Raw genomic sequence first — 22,892 nt, 5'->3', positions numbered from 1 at the left:
GGGTTTACCTCCGTGATATACCGGAAGTGCGTCCGGCGCCAATTGTAGTGGAACGCAGCGTGACCAAGCGTTCATCCGGACGCGAAACGGCCGTCGCCCTGTTCCGATCTTACCCATGGCACTCACATCTTCCACCACTTATGCTGCACATCAATATCGAGGTACACTCTGATGTTTACTCAATACTGTATTGTACTTGGCCTTCACCAGAGGAATAAACACTGTTGAATATGGACAGATGGTGCACGGCACGGTTTCTTTTCTACCAGGATTACCACATTGTTCTTTCGTCTCATATCCCGGAACACACATCCTTGACCATTTGGTACATACAGGAGATATAAGCGGGAGCGGTGAATGTAACCGTTTTTGCCTCATAAACCACCCTACATCCATACCAATCGGGGAGTGCCACACTTCTGCCCCTTGTGTAACGTAGCTTAATTCTCATAATACCCTGACCTCCAGAGTATGTGCCATCCTGGACCAGGGAATGTCTATCTTGTCCTGACTATTTGCATTGATGCAGGGAGTGGGAGAGAGATGTGCTCGGTAGTTCCAGAGCACCTACCTTAGTGCTCATGGATACAACCACATCTGGGGATCTGCTAGATACAGCAGTGAGGTGGGAGGACAGTATGGCTAATCAAGCACAGGCTCTCTGATAATCGTGCATTTATTTGTATTAAACCTTATACAGTATTGCTTTTTGTACCTGTTGGTATAACAGTCATTAACCCATTTCTCTTCTTCACACCCCTTAGCTTATATTCCTACATGGATTGGGAGATAATGGGTATGTATAAAGTTATCTGCTTAAACCCATCACTAGAACAAACAAATGCTAAACTTGTGTGCGCATGTTAAGATCAGCAGACAGGGCCCCAGTAGGGATATCATTGAGATGTTATGTTGATTTAGATTTGTGCAGCTTGGAAATGAACCACTCAAAAGTAGCAGCAGTTGTGAAATCTCCATTCATGTCAATGTGCCAATACACAGGAGAGGAGTCACATACAAGAGCATCCAAATAAATGACATACAATATCTGTATTAGGAAATTAATTCTGTGCAAACAGCTCAGTGCTTTGCATTCGAATGTCTAGTGTTGCTTGATATACACTTCAAAACCCCTCTGGGTAAAAGCATACTTAAATAAAGCACAGTACTGTTAGTAATTTGTTTTTGAAAGAGAACCTGAGGTGAGAGGTATATGGAGGCTGACATGTTTGTTTCCTTTTAAATAATGCACATTGCCTGGCTGTCCTGCTGATCCTCTGCCTCTAATATTTTAAACCATAGACCCTGAGCAAGCATGCAGATCAGATGTCTGACAAGATTAGCTGCATGCTTGTTTTAGCGGTGCAACTTAGACATTACTGAACAGAAAGATAGGCAGGACTTCCAGGCAACTGGTATTGTTTAAAAAATATATATGGCAGCTTTCATAGGTCTAACACCTCGGGTTCCTTTTTAAGAAAATGCTTGTGTAAACCAGGCCTCAATTGTGGCATGAAGACCAGATCTGGAGAATATCTGCTGTGCTTGCACTAGAGGATTTCTGATAGTTAAATACTGTAAATTGAAATCAATTTTTCTGCAATTGAATTTTCACCAGACGCTAGAAACACAAACTCAAACATGGAGCACATTTAGCATTAGGCAAAATCTCACAGTATTTTATTATTTAGTATTTATATAGCACAGAGTGTCACGGCCGGTTTCACTGCCGCAGACTGTGTCCTTGAACTGCCCGTGAAAAAATGCGATCGCAATCGATCTTCTGCACCGATTGCAATCAACAATAGAATTTGGATTTAATTTGTAGGGGCTGCCTGGCAGCCCAGCCTGAGGTCTCTCCCTCTCACAGCAGCTGAAAAGCAACCTAAGTGTAGGATGCCTGTGAGTTGTTAATTAGCTAGGAACAAAAACCTGCCTGACAGGAGTGTGACTGTGAGGGATCATTTGGTAGTACATCAAAGGTTGCTTCCTAGAAAATTTCACTCAGATAATTACCACACCAAAAGGTTGCATTCATCCAAGGGAAGCCAAAGGAAGCTAGCTCCACAGGGGTCCACGGAAGAGCTCATATCACCTAGCCATAGTGGCACCGCTAGGGAGCAGATTCAAAAGCATGTGTCTTATGATTTTTGGGCTGTTATGAAGGTGCCGTGCATAGCACAGTTATGAAATTGCAATAGTTTTACTCGTGAGAATTGGACCGGTATGCTCATATGAAATACATGACACTAACCTGCCCTGTTATTGAGGTATTCACCTTCTCGGTGACAAGACCTGATACAGCCTTCATGAAATATGTCATATGAATCGGTATTTTCTGAGGAATATGAATCTGTGACTGATGTGTGTGCAGGAAGCGTAAGCTGAGATATGAACACTGTCATATATGGTGGGCATTAGAAACCCACCCAGGAGGTTAACCGCACCCTGTCCAGCCCCTGGGCTGAACCTGAGACTCCACCCAAAAAATTGTGGTTCATTCAAAAGTGTTTGCCAGGGCCTCCTCCTTCAGTTCCTCCAATTCCATCTTCATGGCTGCTGCTGCCTTGAGGACGGGCAGTGGCCTTCTTGTCTGAACTTTGGCTCCTGAACTGAAACAAAGAACTGCACATGTTTTCCCAGAAAGGACATATTTCCACCTGAACTTAAGTATTTTCTTCCCTTTTTATTTTTTATACTGCGCTACGATTGCCTCCATAATTGTTGATTTTAATGATTTTCTGTATATTGTTTGTTTATATTGCACTTATAATAAAGACTTTATAAAAAGTCATTTATTTGTTCAGCTACACCTGCTATTCAGCCGCACAAACTGAACTCTAGCTTCTGAAGAGTCGCTACTATTGTTGATAGCTAGATAAAATAGTGTTTAACCGTTTTATTTGCAGGTATTAGTCTCAGTGTAGCCGTCTGTAGGAGTGGTGGCAGTTATACCCTGAAATAGTGTGTAAGTTGTATTACCATAACTCACAAGCTCCCTTCTAGTCAGTCTGCTGCCAAAATCCCAGCGGTTTCTGCGCACCGATTGCTACCACAGATTGCGTGGTCTGTGTGCTAAAACTGATTGGAAGGCATTGTGCGGTCCAGCCACTAGGGGACTTGTGACACAGTATATAGTCTTTTCACTAACTGTGCCTCAGGAGCTCCCAATCTAATCCCTACCATATTCGTATGTCTGTCATAATCTAGGGCCAATTAACTCCTCTGTATGTCTTTGGCATGTGGGAGGAAACCTGAGTGCCCCGAGGAAACCCATGCAGACACAGGTAGAACATACAAACTGTGCAGATAGTGCCCTGGCTGGGATTTGAACCAGGGACTCAGCGCTGCAAGGCTAGAGTGCTATCCACTATGCCACCGTGCTGCCCAAACAGTAGTACTAGAGTTCCCACAATGTCCCTTAATCTGCAGACATGGTTGCGTTTTCCATGTACTGTGTTATAAAACAGCCCTTATGCTGGGAATACACTTCATTTCTGCTGTGCGTTTCTGCTCTCGATCGTTTTTGCCGCTCTATTCTGCAGTCGATTCTCTTATTTTTCGCTCATTTTTCTTATCTTTTTTCCATTCACTTCTATCAGAGATCAAGCAGCAAAAGTATCAAAAGTGAGATCGGACATGTCACAGACCGCAAGGCCAGTCTGCGGATGGGGTAAATCGATCAGAGTCAGAAGTCCTCTCACACTGTCATTTTGTCCATCACAAAGTGTAAACCAGACTTCGCAGTTGATGAACTGACTAATGGAGGGAGCATTCGGACACAAACGGATTCACCACACACATACAATTCAAAGATCTGCCACCAAGCGAGTTACACAACCCGCTACTGTAATTACTAGGACTTCGAGAACGCTCTATTAACACTTAGCAGTATGCAGGAACCTGGGTCAGATCGTTATATCTGGGCTGGGTTCTCGCATACGGGTTATAAAGGTACACTTCTATTAAACACAGGGTAGCGATTTCAGGAGAATAGGTACGATTGTGTATGTTCAGCAACAGGTCATAACCGCTAAACGATTTTTAAAACGTTTAATAACAAATGCATTACGTACAGTTATATACACCAATTAACATATATACACAGAGCTTAAAAATAAAAAGAAATAAAATCTGAAAATTCTTAGTTAGCTGAGCGGTCCATTTGAAGAATGAAGAAAAAATATTAAATATTAAAAGTAGGCATTCAGGTTAAGAGTCCTTTGTACACAGCATGCGCCGGTTCTCCTTGGAGCACATGTCTGGACTTTCCTGGTCGATGAAAATTGGAGAACTGGGCAGGTTTGGTCCCGCCCCACTTTTATAGGACCTGAGTCTTGGGGCTGTCACTACCTGGAAAGTAGGCGTGTTTAAGGCGGGTTTACCTCCTAATCAGCAGGTTGCCGCCCCCCAGACTCAGAGCAAGAAATGTACAGATTATTAATAATCTGTAACTCTGCTCCAGATTGGCGCATCGCAAATCCGAGACTATATTCATAAGCGGCTTGCGACCCTGTATTAAACGAGGCTATACACGCCTAGTCTATCGCATTCGCTCTACACAGGCTGGATAAAGTGGTTTCTCTACAGATTCCTGATAGCTAGAAAATTGCAATTTAGGTGACTGATAGAACTGATTTCTAGATATCAGGAAATGTAATTTTTGTCTTGCTGTGCCAAACCTATTTTGAATTATTAATAAAGTAAATGTTCTCTTTGTTTGAAGCTATGAGCTTGGAGGGAAATTCTTATCTTACTGGTTGGATCTAGTTTCCTTGGGGAATGCTGTGCCAGCAACTGGCCCAGCGGGAGGTCTGGCTAGGTGTGAGATTCTTTCCATGTTATCAGGACACTGGGGAATGGGGTTAGGGGCTTGCTTCCCTTCACAAGAGAAAGGAAAGACATTTTTTGTACATTTACACAGCACTGACAGTAATGGCTGGACCATACGAAAATCGTTGGCGATTGCGCACGACTTTCCGTAATGTTCGTCACAGGACATGTCGGAAATTATCGATCCATCTAATCAGCTAAAAATCGAACAGTGTATTCCCAGCATTAGAGATGCTGATCCTGGCTTGCATGCAACTGCACTGTTTGTATGCAATTCATCTCTGAAGTAAAATGTTTGCCATTGTATACATACAGATTGTTTACTTTGTTTTAATATGCATGTTAACACAACCATTCCACTGTGTTCCAAGCAAATTAACTCTGTCCTATTCCAAGTTATACAATTTCTATTCAAGAGGCACATTGGCTAAATAAGCAACATTTTGGTTATAGCTTATGACTTTAAAAAATTTTACACACTTAAAGTGTATATAAAATAAAAAGTTATGTTCTTATTTCCAATAATGTAAATGTGGGAATGTGAGTTATATTTACCTATACATAAACAATCTTTTGAAATGTGGTTCCCGGGTTCTACTCAGTCTGAACCAGGTAAAGGGATTCCCTCATTGGTGTCTGTTTGGGGTATGTGGGTGTTGGGGTGTGTTTGGGGGGAGGGGAGGGGTTTGGTGTGCAAATGGACTCATTTTAGCTGAAGTCAGAATTGTTTGTTCTCTTATTCCAACTAGGAAATCCTGGTTAGCGGGAATGAATGACTTCAGACACAATGATATAAAGTACATCTTCCCAAATGCGTAAGTCCTTTATATCCTGAATACACTAGTAACGTACTTGCCTGCTATATCCTTGTTAGCAAAACTATTTTTGTATGTTATTCTGTTGGATATTTGCGCCAATTCAAAAAATCCACAGGGGTACATTGCAATGTAATGGAGGCATTGCAACGCACAGAATCACACTGCAATTGTAAGTCTGTCAGTCTGTGTGACATTCAGTCAGTGCATCCAATGTAATATAACAGACTCCTCCACCCCCCCCCCCCCCCACCCATTTGCACTTGTCTTTACAGAGACTGCAAAACAGCTCCCCGCTGTGAACTTAGCCTGAGGCTAAGTTCACAGTGGGACGTTAAAGTCGCGCGTTAAAACAGCATTTAACGCAGAATAACTCACTGCAATGAAAAATCAATGCCCTGTTCACAGTGCACACGTTGCGTTGGTGCCTAACGCTGCACGTTAAGTAAAAGTACTGCATGCAGTGCGTTATACACGTTATTAGCTGCGTTGGACTGTTTGCACATGCTCAGTAATGACTTGGAAGCATACTTTTCATTGCCTGTATTTTTTACTGTATCTGCTGTATGCGACGGTAACGCTGCGTTGCCACTTTTTGGGTGCGTTGTAAGCAGGGCTGTGGAGTCGGTCCAAAAATCCACCGACTCCGACTCCTCAGTTTAGGATTCCTCCGACTCCTCGACTCCGACTCCTCTAATTTGCATATTACAATTTTGTTGATTAAAAGTATGTAACATGAAATTCGTCTCTTAACTGCCAACGCTTAGGAATTTTACAAGACCACTGAAGTGAGAAGGATATGTAGACTACTATATTTATTCCCTTTCGACTAAAACTAGTCCTTGGTAAGAGTACTTGTAAAAGGTACAAACCGGAACAAAGAACATCTATCAGGCCCTTGGCAATGTAAGTGTGGGTACATGTAAGAATGATGTGCAGGTACACTGCAGGGGAATGAGGAGATTGTAAACAGACAACACCTCTGTGTTCAATGTGCACAGCATTCTCAGTGGATTCCCTGCAGCTCTGTGGGGAGTGCATATGTAGAGTATAGTACTACTGTGTAACAAAGTAAACCTGAGACAGATGAAATTAAAGTTTTATACATACCTGGGGCTTCCTCCAGCCGCCTTCAGGATAATCAGTCCCTCGTTGTCCTCCTCCACCACCTGGATCTTCTGCTATGAGTCCAGGTACTTGAGCCAGTCGGGCGTAGTGCGCATGCACACACTCCGCCGCCAGGAGCATACTACACCTGTGCAGCACTATTGCGCAGGTGCAGAATGTTCCTGGCTGTGGGAGTGGCATGCGGCCGGACAGCGCTGACTGGCTGAATTACCAGGACTCATAGCAGAAGATCCGGGTGGTGGAGGACAGCGAGGGACTGATTAGCCTGAAGGGGGCTGGAGGAAGCCCCAGGTATGTATAAAAAAACCTTTACTTTTCATCCGTCTCAGTTACCCTTTAATTTGTAGTCACCAAACCAAATTTTAACAACATATCAAATTATTTGATTTCATCAGCAAAGGGAGTGCATACATTTGCATAAATCAGCATCAATGCAGAATTATTTCCATCTCGTTGACCATCTCTATTAGTGACACAGCTACACATCAGGCTTTATTCTTACAGCATAGATGTTATTTAGTATATAAGAGATTCCTGTGTACACATCATATATACAGTCACAATCAGATATGTATATCTGACCTTAAAAATACGGGGACTGCTTTATTGAAGCAGCACAAGTAACTCATTTTGATTGGTTTATTTCATTTTTGTGGACTAAGCACAGCTATTACTGTATATATACTGTATATATACATTATTTTTAATGACTATTATCTGAGAAATAGAACATTTTATCATATTTTCTATTTTAATTACAGTTACAAATTCATTAGGAGTCGGAGCATTTTTTCCCGACTCCGACTCCAGGCACCCAAAATTGCCCGACTCCACGACTCCGACTCCACAGCCCTGGTTGTAAGCTTGCGGTGCGACTTTAACGTGGCATCAAAACGCAACGTCCCACTGTGAATCTAGCCTCACTGTATTGCACAGACTGATCAGGAGGAGCAGGTGCCCAGACCAACCTATCCAGTTGAAAAATGACTCCATGATTCTGGTTGACTGTTCTGGGAACTGCTGCAGTTTTGTTACTTATTTGCACTTATTTTGATAAATCTGGTTAGATGAATTTTGTTTAATTGCGCAATGTTTTCCTCCCAGGCCAATTATGCCAGTCTCTTTAAACATGAACTGCTCCATGCCGTCTTGGTAAGTAATCAGATTTAATCCTCTCATTATTGTACTTTGAGTTATTAGTAGAAAAGGTTTAGCCTGCTGCATGAGGGCCTTTATATCCGAGCACCAACACGTAATCTACAGGTTACCTTAACCGTGTGTGTGTGTGGGGGGGGGGGGGGTATGGTTTGCAGCTTCCCAAATAGACGAAGCTCTGATTTCCCGCATAGCACATTACTGGGTACTGGTGAGAAATAGAATAATACCTGCCTGTGGAAAGGTATTACACTGTCCACCCAGAGCCCAACAATGTCCTCCCCCATCTGTCCTGACATCCCAGTGTTATCCGGAAGGGGTGGGGGGTAATCCACCTGCTCAGAGGGAGAAAATGACAGCCACTAGCCACTACTCAGGGCTGTGGAGTCGGTACAAAAATCATTCAACTCAGACTCCTCAGTTTATGAAACCATCCACTCTGACTTCAAGTACCCAAAATTGCTGTGACTCAGACTCTTCGACTCAGACTCCACAGTCCTACCACCACCTACGGTTACCTACCAACCAACCCCTCCCTGCAAGATTTTGGACCCCTTTAGGTAAGTATATCAACTAGTGATTTAGCAGTATTTAGGCTGTGATCATGAAAACGTCTCATCAGCAATCATAGTAGTCAGTATATTTAAAAAAAAAAAAAAATGTACAGTAGGTAGTTTCCCTGAAAGCCATGCTAATTTTTGTAGGGGTAAAGGTTGAATATGCCTTGTATTTGTCTTGCAGGGATTTGAGCATTTTTGTAATCTTAACAGTGGTAGAGTATGTTTACGTTCTAAAGCCTCATCTACACTGTACAATTTTCCATCAGATCGATCTATTAGACGGATCTATTCATTTCCAATCGGATTGCGTTAGATTTTGCAATAGATTTTGAGTACTTGTCAAAGCAAAATCGCAAAATAGATCTTGAAACAATTTAGACGTCTACACACGATGAGATTTCTTATTAGATCTATCTTATAGATCCATCTATCTGATGGAAAATTGTACCGTGTAGATGAGGCTTTTGTTTCTCCATTATTGCATTGCAGCACATGTACACGAATTGGGCGGTGCAGGACACTCATTTAACTTCAGTGAGCTGAACGCCAGATGTCCGGCTATTAACTATGCCATTGCCATCCCTTACTAATGTCATGCAAGGCTATGTCATGGCAGTTTTTACAGTGCTGTTAGTAGGGAGGGTTTCTCTGCTTCTGCTCTGGAATGTAGGCCAAGTATTAGTGATCCTATCTTTTGGCTAGCTTAGCAGGTGTTGCCATATGCCACTGTATTAGATTGGCTGTTACTCTGTTGCCTCTCCTAGACATTGCATCTGTCTAACAGGAAAACAAGTGCTGTGTCTGCTTTAGATCTATAATCAGAGCTTTTGTGTCCTCTAATACTTCAAGAACATTAAAACAGGTCATGCATCAATCATGTTAAAGGAAACACAGCTGTAACTGTTTGACAACTCTGCCGCTGAACTCCACTTCCCAAAACAGTTTATCAGGTCTGCCTTTTATAAAAACGTAAACAAATTGCTACTTATGTAGAAGTGGTAAAATTGGATGCGTGTACTCACCCTTGGGCTCAGTTTGTGCCTTCTCCCTTTGCAGTCTGAATAGTGGGAGTGATGAGGTGAGGGTGGGATTTGATTGAGAGATGAGAGGTTTAACTGACTTCCTGAACTCAGTGCTTCTGGTCATGGGATAATAAAAAACATGATTTTTAGCTGCTGCCAAAGCCCTTTTCCACACAAAAATGGTAACTTCTGAGTACTCTAAGCTGTTAGATGGTATATTTCCAGTAACCCTCCAGGACAAGAACAATGAGACAAAGTCCCTCCCAGGAACAGGAAGCACCAGATGAGCTTTTCTATAATTTAAAAAACACATCGTTACTCATTACTGGTGTGTATTTTACTGGGAACCGGAGCTTTTCTATGGTGTATGCAGGTTTCAGCCAGGGGTGCTGCTATTCTTGTTGGTGCCTTGTCTCTGTTCTCTCCTGCCTGGAAAGGCTTCTGTAAAGTTTTGAGTCTGACAGTACCTGCTTGTTGACAGGGCCACCTCACTGGCGTATGAGAGAGAACGGCGCCGGAGACTTGGGCGCAGGACACAGCCAGTATATGGCTGATCCTGCTGCTTCACAAGTCCGGGCCGTGTTAATTACTATTCCCCCTCCAGGCCGCCATGGATAGTGGGGAATGAAACAATTCGGCTTCCAGCAATTGCTGGAAGCCGAATTATTGTTTAAAAAGTAACTTCAGCTCCGTCTTCTGACGGCGCTAAAGTTACTCCCTGTGCCTGCGATAGCCGTAGTTCCTATTACGGCCTATGGTGGCGCCGGCTGCGCCCAAGTCTCCTGCGCTGCTGCACCCAAGTGTCCAGCGCTGGATTTACCGTGTTCGACCTCACTGTCCCATATGGCTGCTGCCAGTGAGGAAAAAAAAACTGAGGGCTGCGCTTGTAGCATCGAGGTTTAAAGGGGAACTTCAGCCTAAACAAACATACTGTCATCAAGTTACATTAGTTATGTTAATTAGAATAGATAGGTAATATAATCTCTTACCCACCCTGTTTTAAAAGAACAGGCAAATGTTTGTGATTCATGGGGGCAGCCATCTTTTCCATGGGGGCAGCCATCTTTTTGGTTGAAAAGAGGTGACAGGGAGCAGGAGACACAGTTCCAACTGTCCTGTGTCCTGATCACCCCTCCCAGCTGCACACACTAGGCTTCAAATGTCAAATTCAAAATGTAAAAAAAAAAAAAAAAAATGCACCAAAACAGCAGAACGAGAACAACAACATCAGAAATCCCATCATGCTTTGCACAGCATTAGGGGAAAAATGCCCGGGCGTTTTTTTTCTGTGCAGCTAAAAATGAGGCTTGTATAAGAGAAAAAAAAGTTCTGATGCTGTGAAACAGTTAAAGAAACACCAGGCCTTTCCAGTGCTGCTGAGTCAATTTTTAGTCTGGAGCTTCACTTTAACCACTTCCCTTCCCCCGGGGTGAATATCTACATCCCTGCTTTACCTTGCCCCTCCCTTGCTGCTGGGCACTTCTGCTTGTTCCCGCGCTCGTTGCCGCCGATCGGTAGAGGGGGGATGAATGAACGCAGTTCCCATTCATTAATCCAAGTCCCTGTGTGAATGAGAGCCGACGAGCAATGAGATGCCATGTCATTAACAAAAGCCGATACTTACACGTCTATGCATTGCTTCTTGTTTAGCGTAGTAATAGTATGCAACAGTAAGGAATGCACAAGGACATCTTGTAGCCAAATAGTAAAATTACACATACATACATTTTATTTAGTAAAAAGTCACACATTTACATGTAAAATTAACTATTTCCCTCCCATACTCCTATAGTAACCCGGTTATTATTTTTCACCTTATGCATCAGAGCAGTTTTTGCCTCCCATTCATTCGCCAATAACTTTATCACTACTTATCACAATGAATTGATCTATATCTTTTTTTTCCACCACCAATTAGGCTTTCTTTAGGTGGTACATTTTGCTAAGAATTATTTTTTTTCTAAATTTTAACAGGAATATTAAGAAAAAAATGGTACAAATTCAGTCTTTTTTTGGCCATTATAACTTTAATATAATAGATGCTACCCTAATTAAAACCTATGTATTTTATTTGCCCATTTGTCCCAGTTATTACACCATTTAAACTGTGTCCCTATCACAATGTATGGCGCCAATATTTTATTTGGCAATAAAGGTGCATTTTTTCAGTTTTGCATCCATCACTATTTACAAGCTCATAATTTTAAAAAGTTTGTAATATACCATCTTCACATGCATATTAAAAAGTTCATACCCTTAGGTTACTATTTGTTTGTTTTTTTTGTTTTGTTTTTCAAACATTTTCTTCATGAAAAATTTTTGGTGTGGGAGGTAAACCGTTAATTTTAAATGTAATAGTGTGTTTATTTCATTGAAAAATGTATGTAGATGTAGTTTTACTATTTGGCCACAGTCAGATTTTTTTTTTGTAGTCCTGGAAGTGAACGCGCTCGCTTCCCGGAAGCTTAAGGAGGACGAGAAACCTTTTTTTAATTTTTTTTTTTTTTAATCAGAAAGATGGCGGTTACTCAGATCAATGAATGGGAACTATGTTCCTTTGCATTGATCTCCGGGCTAACGGGGGCAACAAGGGCACGCGCAACGGCAGCCGCCCGGACGTGACATTCATGCCCAGGCGGCTTAAATGGTTAATATGTACGTCAAGAAGGTATATTACAGTTCAGTGTTCTCTCCAGAAATTTTTCCCAGCTGGGTGGCATGAAAAAATAGCCGGGTGGGGCGAGATGGGGAAATGCAGGGCTGGTACAGCTCTGCTTACAGCATAGGAGGAGGATGAGAAGATGAGCTGATGTCAGCCGGGTGCTCACCAAAATTAGCCAGGTGGAGCACCCGGCTAAAAGGGCCTAGGGAGAACACTGCTGTTCTTTTTTAAATCATGGGCTTGTAAATAGTGATGGACAAAATAGAAAAAAATGCACCTTTATTTCCAAATATTGGCGCCATACATTGTACCACTCATGTGGTGTTAAGCAGGTGCTCACAATATTGCACTTCATGGAAAGATATGCAAATTCATTGCCATCTGTAGAGACAGCTGTTGCCTCATGGCTAGTTTGCTTCAAAGATTTGTATGAAGTGGATGGAAAATTGAACAGCATTTTGTAATTTCTCTTTTCACCGTTCAAGTTAGCTGACAAACTTAAAGGGAAGGTTCAGGGACTAGCTAAAAAAAATAAAAATCCATTTCCACTTACCTGGGGCTTCCTCCAGCCCGTGGCAGGCAGGAGGTGCCCTCGGCGCCGCTCCGCAGGCTCCCGGTGGTCTCCGGTGGCCGACCCGACCTGGCCCAGGTCGGGCCTCTTCTGCGCTCCATGGTGCGTTCCACGCCGGCGCGCTGACGTCCTCGGACGTCCTCCGGGTTGTACTGCGCAGGCTCAGAACTACTGAGCCTGCGCAGTACAGCCCGGAGGACGTCCGATGACGTCAGCGCGCCGGCGATGGAACGCACCATGGAGCGCAGAAGAGGCCCGACCTGGCCGCCGGCCTGGCCAGGTCGGGTCGGCCACCGGAGACCACCGGGAGCCTGCGGAGCGGCGCCGAGGGCACCTCCTGCCTGCCACGGGCTGGAGGAAGCCCCAGGTAAGTGGAAATGGATTTTTATTTTTTTTAGCTAGTCCCTGAACCTTCCCTTTAAAGGGAACCAGAGAGGAACGGGGGGTGGAAAAAGAAAAAGATTTTATACATACCTGGGGCTTCTTCCAGCCCCATAAGCCTGAATCGCTCCCACGCCGCCGTCCTCAGCTTCCTGGATCCGCCGGTACCGGGCCCGTCACTTCCGGCGGACGCGGCCAATTGTCCGCATCACAGGGGTTCCCTCCATACATGTACGCATGCGGCTGCGCAGTAAGCAGCCACATGCGTATCTGTATGGGGAGAGCACCCTGTGATGCGGAGAATTGGCCGCGTCCGCCGGCCGACTTGCCGACTCGCGGCAATGACGGGACCCGGTGGCGGCTGATGCAGGCAGCGGAGGAGTGCGACGTGGGAGCGATCCGTGCGTATGGGGCTGGAGGAAGCCCCAGGTATGTATATCTCATCCTCTCTGGTTCCCTTTAAAGAGACACTGAAGCGAAAAAATATATATGATATAATGAATTGGTTGTGTACTATGAATAATTACTAGAAGATTAGCAGCAAAGAAAATATTCTCATACTTTTATTTTCAGGTATATAGTGTTTTTTCTAACATTGCATCATTCTATAATATGTGCAGATTACACAACACTCAGCATTCAAAATGAGTCTTTCAGAGCAGTCTGTGAAGTAATGAACTCTCCTCTGGCAGAGGAAAAGTAAACAGTTCAATTACAGTTGAGATACTAAAAGTCAGATAACAGCCCTCTCCACGACTAACTTAGTCGGAGAGCTTAATAGCTTTTTTGCATAGAGATAACTGGAGTTTCTCAACTCTTCCTGTACTGGAAACAATTAGACTGATGTATCTGATCTTAATGTTTTATTTCTTAGCTGTACTACACATACAAATCATAATATAATTTTTTTTTCGCTTCAGTGTCTCTGTAAATTGTGCATTGGGAGAGGAAGGTTGAGGGCTAGTTCACAGTGATCTTTTGTGTTGTAGAATAATTCTACATGTCAACTCTCTGCCCATACAATTGTGAGCCTGTTCACAGTACTGCGTTGTAACAGATCAAGTTATTCTAATTCGCTGTGTATTAAAGGCTTCGTCCAGTCTCCATTGCAGTTCACACTCCTAACGTGTGTGTTATGCAACTGACCACTGTGAACCTAGCCTCGAGACTTTTACACTATACACCGTATTGCGCATCCTGAAAAAGGATCACAATGCAACAGTGTTGAAAGGTTGTATTGCATGTTACTGATGCAATAAATACAGTGCTTGCACTGCAACCATTACGCGCATGCATCGCCTGGTAATGCAAGGGATGCTGCGCATTATTCCAAGAGCGCCAGTGGACGCCATTGCGATGTGATATATTGTACATTGCACCTCAGCAGTTATAGTGTGAAAAGAAGCCAAGTGATCAGACCAAGCAGCACCTGACAAATGGCTGCAAGAAAACCTGTTCAGCAAATTTAAATACACACACTGCTATAATTTCTCCACAGGTACAACAGGATTGTCTACCATGAATTACATTTGGTTTTAATCCCCTGCTGTATTTGTGTTTTGAGCACTTGCCGTTTTCTCACCATGAAGTGTACACTTCTGAATAGTGTTTAGGCTCTTTAAAATGATTCTCTGCAAAGGCAACGAATGGGGGCCACCTGGGCCAAGAGTCTAACTTGTATACAGTGGCCTCCAACCGCCTTCCATGCATCAACCTGTCAGGGTGAATTGTTCTCACGCTGCCTGCTCAGTCAGCTCTTTTCCCTCATAAAACTGCCTGTCATTCCAAGAATATAGAGTCCCAACCCCTGCCGGTGACATTCATTGTATGTGTGCATCTAACCACTCTTACGTTAGAAAACAGATCAATGAGATAATTGCAGAAACAACTTGACTGATCTATGGATAAGTCACCTTGACCTAGCCAGATTGGCACAGCAATAACTATAAAAAGGCCTGCTGCAAAGTCCTCTAAGCTGAGGTCAAGAGAAACTAACTTTTGGTACAGAAATAGAGAGGTTGAAACTTTGTCCAAACAATCAGATTACAATAAACCTGTTTGAAATACTTCTCTGTCTAGCCCTGCAGCTCCATTTCCAGCAATGTACAAACTCCTCTGTACCTCTTGCATAAACTAGTCAGGAACTAGGCAAGGGCAGGAGCCAGTAAAGCAAAGTAATTTACCTCAGCCTTCCAGGGTCTATAAAGCTTAAATAAAAGCAGTGAAAGATGGTTTTAGTGCAAGACAAGAGGTGCACAAAGGGCAGTGCTGGCCACAAATGTCAGCATAGGAAGGAGGTGGCTGGAGAGATATATACTGGAACAAATGTGGAACTGTTTCCTGTGCAGTGCCATACCTAAAGCAGCCACTGCAAGTGGAAATCTACAAAATGTACTTGCATGATAATGTTGCGCATAGAAAGATACTGTAGTGCAATTAGTCATCCTTTTCCTCTACTTTTTTTGGCAAGTATACCGGTTGTTTAGAAGTGCATCCCCACCCCATGTCTTGGCATTCCACGACTTGTTTCTCCAAGCAATGTGATTGTAAAAAAAAATGCTATGTAAAGTAGGCTATTGGGCTTCCTGAAGCCATGAAGAGGTTAACATAATTGAGCATGAAATAACCTCTGATCCTGGCCCAAACCTTTATTCCTTTTAGTTACCCTACAGAGAAAGCCATTTCATGGCATTTGTGAACTTGCTTCTGGTTAGATCTCCCTGCTTACTTCTGTCCTCTCTTGCAGACCTGTCTTGAGACTTTGAATTTCTAATTACCCTTTAATTTAAAAATTAATGAGGCAGGCAGATATATTTAGTGTCCACAGGGCAAAGCGGGCTTAACATTGTCTGAAACCATAATATGAAATTAAATTAATGGTTCCTCAAGGCTTTAAGCCTAGCGCTGCCTGGTAATGTTACTATAGCCCTTGCTGAAGAGGTTTACACTTGTATCGGGAGCAATGCAGTTTGTATCTTATACATAAGCAATTACTGAGATCTGCTAAATTGTGCTTATTTTATTTAGGTTTGATTTATATGGTCTGGAGACGAATGCTCGGGAGGATGAGGCTGGGATCAAGGCGGCAGCGGAGAACAGTACGTACCTCCCAGTTATTCTGCAGCTTATGCCTATTATACCCGAAGGGCTGGGGCCCATTACAAATCGAAAGCACTATCACAAAATCGCTAGTGTTTTGTAGTAGCAACTTGTAAGTGATTTTAGAAGAGATTTCCCTGCTTAAAGTGTACCAGAGCTCTCGAAAACAAAAGGATTTATACATATCTGGGGCTTTTTCCAGCCCCATACGTTTGGATCGCTCCCACGTTGCTGTCCTATGATGTCTGCGGCTCCTGTACCGGCTCCCTGCACTTCTGTCAGTCGGCTCCAGTCTACGCAGGAGGAGAAGTGCACTCTTTGCCTATCTCTCCAGCAGCTACTGGAGAGATACATAGAGGGCGCACTTCCCTTACATCAGACTGGCTCCGACTGACGGATGTGCGGGGACCCGGTACCGGAGCTGCAGGCATCGGAGGACAGCAGCGTGGGATCGATCCAAGCTTATGGGGCTGGAGGAAGCCCCAGGTATGTACAAATCTTTGTTTTAGAGAGCTCTGAGTCCCTTTGAATACATTATATTAGAGTGCAAATGCTCACAAAATGCTGCATGTCCTGCGATTGTGATAAGCTTTAATTGCAATCTCTCTCTAGTAGGTTCACCACCACTTTCATTGGCAAATAGATTTTGAAAATCGCTGGTGATTGTTGGCAATCCAAAACACGCTCACAAAAGCGCTGTGGTGGGGCCCAGCCTTAAAGAGAATCTGTATTGTTAAAATCGCACAAAAGTAAACATACCAGTGCGTTAGGGGACATCTCTTACCCTGTCACAATTTCGCCGCTCCTCGCCGCATTAAAAGTGGTTAAAAACCGTTTTAAAAAGTTTGTTTATAAACAAACAAAATGGCCACCAAAACAGGAAGTAGGTTGATGTACAGTATGTCCACACATAGAAAATACATCCATACACAAGCAGGCTGTATACACCCTTTCTTTTGAATCTCAAGAGATCATTTGTGTGTTTCTTTCCCCCTTCAGCTCTCATGCACTGAAGTTTCAGGCTGCTCCTTTCTTCCTGCAAACAGCTCTGCCCTTGTCTGTAATTCCTCAGTATGTGAAAGCCCAGCCAGCTCAGAGGACGATTTATCCAGCTTGTAAAAGAGAAGAGAGAAGCTGCCCTAATCTAAATAATACACAGGCAGTGTGCATAGAGGGGCCTGGAAGGGGGAATTCATAGCAGAACCACAACACTGAAGAACTTGGCAGCCTTCCAGACACAGGCCGACAAGTCTGACAGGGAAAAGATACATTGATTTATTACAGAGACTGTGATAGTAGAAAGTGCTGCAGTAAGCCAGAACACATTAGAATAGCTTTTGGAACTTGTAGGATGATAAAAAACAGGATGCAATTTTTGTTACGGAGTCTCTTTAAGGCTAAGTTCACAGTGGGATTTGTGTTTCTTTCCCTGTTGAAAAAAAAAAGACTGAAAAGTCACACCGCATGTTATGCAAACATTGTGTTGGTTACAGTGAAGCATACATTCAGTGAAAAGCATGCTTCACTGTTAGCCTAGGTGTGTGTGTGTGTGTGTGCGTGCGTGTGTGCGTGCGTGCGTGCGTGCGTGCGTGTGTGTGTGTGTGTGTAAGTGTAAATGATATGTATATGAATATTTCCTGATACAGGTAACTTCTGATATAGTCCCTTTAGAGTGGGAGTTTGTAAAGGCATGACTTTTCCAATATACTGTACAAAGTTTCTGTTAGGCAGCGGACACACTTGTCTTTCAGTTTTCTGCACACTGTTTATGCACAAAACGTGTACTTTTTTCAAAGCAGCTGATGTAGTTGATAGAGGAAGCTGACAAAATGTACAGAATTATGATGATTGATTAACAAGAGTTCTCAGATTTTCCGTTCAGAAAACGTGCACGAAAGCGGTCAAGTGTGACCCCTGCCTAAACTATTGTATTGTACTGCAGTAGTAGGTTTTCCTGTTCCCCTCCATTTGTTTGGGCACAGGTTTGCCGCTAGTCTGAGACTGCTGTGCACAAAGTTCTGTAAAAGGCATCAAAGTGACCCTATAGTGAAGTTAGATGCCCCTGAACAGTCCAGAGGTTTCACAGGGAAAAAGAGAAAAAAAATTCAATGCTCAATAGCTACCTAATGTGAAATCTCGCCAGAAATGCAGACGAGTAATCCTCAGTTGTATGCAGCTGGCAACAGAATGGCTTTATTTTAAGAACAGGGAGAGCTAGTGAAATTGGTGATGCAAGTCTTGAGTAACCAAGTCTCTGCATATGACTTATAAGTAGTATGCAGCAGCTGCCATTCCTACCCTTGCACTGTGTCTCAGGGATGATAGGCATTCTATTCCCTTCTCCATTCTGAGCCTGAGGACCACACTGAGCAGCTGTCACACTGCAGGCGCTCTTAGTAACTTTTCTAAACAGCTGTTTCTGTTAATCTCAAGACTGACTGCTTTAGCCCTCACCTTATTCATTTCACATCTGTAATGTCAATCTAAAGCAAGAATTTCTAAAATTGTAAATAGATTAGCAGTCAAGGTCTATATGATCTCAAAGCATAAGCTGACTAAGCTATTCAGTTATCACATGGTTAATTTGTTTTTTTAACACCAACATTGCGGATTAATCTTTCAATCAAGTCAATTTATCCTCAAATCTTCAATATTTCTTGTAATCACAACTGTTTAATTTTTATATATGTTTAGCGCACACCCTCAGTAATCTGACTTCATATTCTTCAATATACTGTCCATATCCTTGCATCAATACCAGCAGCACCTCCACCATAAGCACCCAGACTTAGTGTTACCTGCTATTTGGATTATTTTTATGGTCAACTCTGATCGACCTGTGCATTGTGGTGTTTTAATTGATTTTAAATTGATGAAGGGATAAGTCCTTAAAGGGAACCTTAACTGAACGGGGGGTATAGAGTTTTACTTACCTGGGGCTATTACCAGCCCCCTGCAGCAGTCCTGTGCCCTCGGCGCCGCTCTGGAATCCTCTGGTCCCCCACTGTCACTTAGTTTCGTTTTTGACGACTCACCAGTCGCCGGCCGCCATGCGTATTATTGGACGCATTCACCAATGCAATTAGCGCTATTGCGGACTGCAACGCGTACAAAAATACGCGTTGCCGCATTCCGCACGCGTAGATATGCGGCAACGCGTATTTTTGTACACGTTGCGGTCCGCAATAGCGCTAATTGCATTGGTGAATGCGTCCAATAATACGCATGGCGGCCGGCGACTGGTGAGTCATCAAAAACGAAACTAAGTGACAGCGGGGGACCAGAGGATTCCAGAGCGGCGCCGAGGGCACAGGACTGCTGCAGGGGGCTGGCAATAGCCCCAGGTAAGTAAAACTCTATACCCCCCGTTCAGTTAAGGTTCCCTTTAATACATTTTTCATATATTTGTACTATGGCTTTGGCGGGTTGGTTATTGATAATTTTGACTAAGATGGACACGTCTTTATATACGAGTAGCTTATAGGTCTATAGGTCTTATAGGCCTTTGCCCTTTGCATTGTGGACAGTTTGCTCTCAAATTGTTGTGTGGGATTAGAGGTTTTGTCTATTCGAATTGGAGAAAAAAAAAGTTGTGCATTGTATGGCTTGTCACATTAGATGTGGCCTTTTTAATCAGGTGAATGATCATGAGGCATGTAATTTCATTTTGCAATACATCTACAGTGTTTCTACTTCCTGGTTTCATGGAAGCAGACATTGTTAACATCTTGTGTTTACAAATTAGCTTCACTGCCGTAGCAGGTTGCTGACACAGCTGAGAGATCAAATTACAACTTGTGATTAGTCACAGATGAGGGGAAATTAGCAGGGCTGTGGAGTCGGAGTCGAGGGGTCAGAGTTGGGGCAATTTTTGGGTACCTGGAGTCGGGAGAAAATGCACTGACTCCTAATTAATTGAAATAGAAAATATGATAAAATGTTCTATTTTTCAGATAATCATCAAATAATTTAGATATACAGTTATAGCTGTGCTTCGTCCACAAAAATGAAATAAACCAATCAAAAACAGATACTTGTGCTGCTTGAATAAAGCAGTCCCCATATTTTTTAAAGTCAGATATACATATGATTGTGACTGTACAGTATAAATATATATATATATATATATATATATATATATATATATATATATATATATATATATATATATATATATATATATATATACACATACACATACACTAAACATCTATGCTGTAAGAATAAGTCCTGATCTGCAGCTGTGTCACTAATAGAGATGGTCAATGAGATGGAAATAATTCTGTGTTCATGCAAATGTATTCACTCCCTTTGCTCATGAAATCAAATTTGATATGTTAACATTTGCTTTGGTGACTACAAATTAAAGGGTATCTGAGACGGATGAAAAAAAAAAAAAAAAAGTGTTTTACACATACCTGGGACTTCCTCCAGCCAGGAGCATTCTGCACCTGCACAATAGTGCTGCTCAGGTGTAGTACGCTCCCAGTGGCGGAGTGTGTGCATGCGCACTACGCCCGATTGGCTCAAGTACCTGGACCCATAGCAGAAGATTCAGGTGGCGGAGGAGGACCGCGAGAGACTGATTACCCTGAAGGGGGCTGGAGGAAGCCCCATGTATGTATAAAACTTGAATGTCATCTGTCTCACGTTTACTTTGTTACACAGTAGTACTATACTGTACATATGCACTCTCCACAGAGCTGCAGGGAATCCACTGAGAATGTTGTGCACATTGAACACAGAGGTGTTGTCTATCACCCATAAACCTGGTTCAGATTGTGCATGAAGAATGTGTAATAGAGGAAGAATCCCCTCATTCCCCTGCAGAGTACCTGCACATCACTTACATGTACCCACAGTTACATTGCCTAGGGCCTGATAGATGTTCTTTGTTCCTGTCTTCTACAAGTACTCTTACCAAAGAATAGTTTTATTCTATGACTAAAAGTACTAGAGGCAGAAGATCAGCCGGCTATCCAGGTAACCGGTATTGTTTAAAAGGGAATAAATATGGCAGCATCCTTATCCTTCTCACTTCAGTTGTATTTTAAAATTCTTAAGCGTCGGCAGTTAGATGCATTTCATGTTACATACTTTCAATCAACAAAACTAATATGCAAATTAGTTGTAGAGGAGTCGGAGGAATCCTAACCTGAGGAGTGAGTCAGTGGATTTTTGTACCGACTCCACAGCCCTGGAAATTAAACAGGCTAAACTCTAAATACATACAGGGCGCATTTCTCTGTTTTCCTTCTGTCCTGTACAACAGTACAGGTCCACGTTTATGTCTATTTGATTGAAAATACTAGTGCATGGTTTAACCTCCCTGGCGGTAAGCCCGTGCTGAGCACGGGCTATGCCGGCGGGAGGCACCGCTCAGGCCCCGCTGGGCCGATTTGCAAAATTTTTTTTTTTTTTGCTGCACGCAGCTAGCACTTTGCTAGCTGCGTGCAGTGCCCGATCGCCGCCGATCCGCCGCTGTACGCGTCGCCGCAGCCGCCCTCCCCCCAGACCCCGTGCGCTGCCTGGCCAATCAGTGCCAGGCAGCGCTGTGGGGTGGATCGGGGTCCCCTTTGACGTTACGACGTCGGTGACGTCATCCCGCCCCGTCGCCATGGCACTCCAGGAGATCCCGTTCTTTGAATGGGATCTCTTGATCTCCGTTCGCCGCCGGCGATCGGAGGGGCTGGGGGATGCCGCTGAGCAGCGGCTATCATGTAGCGAGACCTCGTCTCGCTACATGAAGAAATTTTTTTTTTTTTAAACGTATTTGCTGCCCCCTGGCGGCTTTTGACAAACCGCCAGGAGGGTTAATGTGCCTACACCAAAGTCTTATCAATTATAGAATATGCTATAATTGCATTAACACCAATTCAAGTATAAACCTAGCCCACCTATGTTTACTGGGGAGACAAGCTGTTATTACATACATGTAGTTCCATCTGTGTGCCTCCTCTTACTATGCAGGTCATGCAGCTTATTCCACAAGAGAAATGTGGTATAAGCAGCACTATTATGGCTAACTAAGGGTTCATTTTTGTTTGTTTTTCAGTAAAAACCATAATAGACCAGCAAGTGAAGGAAGGGATTCCTTCCAACAGAATCATTCTAGGAGGATTTTCGCAGGTAAAGTATGCACAGTGGAAAGAATACCTCAAGCCAACTAGTTTACAGTCATAACCTCTTCTGTATTTGTAGTAACCTTTTGGGTCTATTACCATCAACAGTCAAGCAAGGACAATAATGACAGGATGACACCATTAAATGGTCTTGCTCCATAGCCTGTAATTAGCCAGACAAAGCACACCCCTGCCTGCACAAGCTGTGTTCAGAGAACAGGCAGGGCTGTATTGCAGTTCAGTAGGTGTGGTTTGGCTGCTGTGGTTTGACTAAGCAAATTAGTAGCAGTTTTATGATGAAAGGAAATAAAGTATGCCCTACATTGCCTACATTGCGATCTTCAAAGCTCGAGGTTGGGATGCACTATGATTGAACTCAGTTTTCTCAACTAGTTTCCACCTAATGCATTTCCCTGCAACCAGTAATTAGCATAGCAGATTAATGCTGTGAATACACTGCTCGATTCGGAGCCATTTAGATGGCTCGACAGATACATTTCCGACATGTCCAATCTCCCGCCCGATCGTTTTCGCGCTTGATTCC

At 43.2% G+C, this 22,892-nt stretch overlaps 1 protein-coding gene across 1 annotated transcript in view; it reads left to right on the top strand.

Annotated features, from left to right (window-relative positions):
* The window catches only part of LYPLA1 (lysophospholipase 1), a 44,909-nt gene that overhangs the window by 17,476 nt on the left and 4,541 nt on the right, over positions 1–22,892 (top strand). Inside the window, exons 2-6 of the mRNA XM_068237383.1 lie at positions 765–796; positions 5,583–5,648; positions 7,881–7,928; positions 16,155–16,225; positions 22,282–22,355. Coding sequence (XP_068093484.1) covers positions 765–796; positions 5,583–5,648; positions 7,881–7,928; positions 16,155–16,225; positions 22,282–22,355 — 291 coding nt within the window. The remainder of the gene's footprint in view (positions 1–764; positions 797–5,582; positions 5,649–7,880; positions 7,929–16,154; positions 16,226–22,281; positions 22,356–22,892) is intronic.

This window comes from Hyperolius riggenbachi, chromosome 5, assembly GCF_040937935.1.
Source record: "Hyperolius riggenbachi isolate aHypRig1 chromosome 5, aHypRig1.pri, whole genome shotgun sequence".
In the NCBI taxonomy this organism is placed as follows: Eukaryota; Metazoa; Chordata; class Amphibia; order Anura; family Hyperoliidae; genus Hyperolius; species Hyperolius riggenbachi.
The sequence above is the reverse complement of the archived record's forward strand: the minus strand, read 5'-3'. Positions and strand labels throughout refer to the sequence as shown.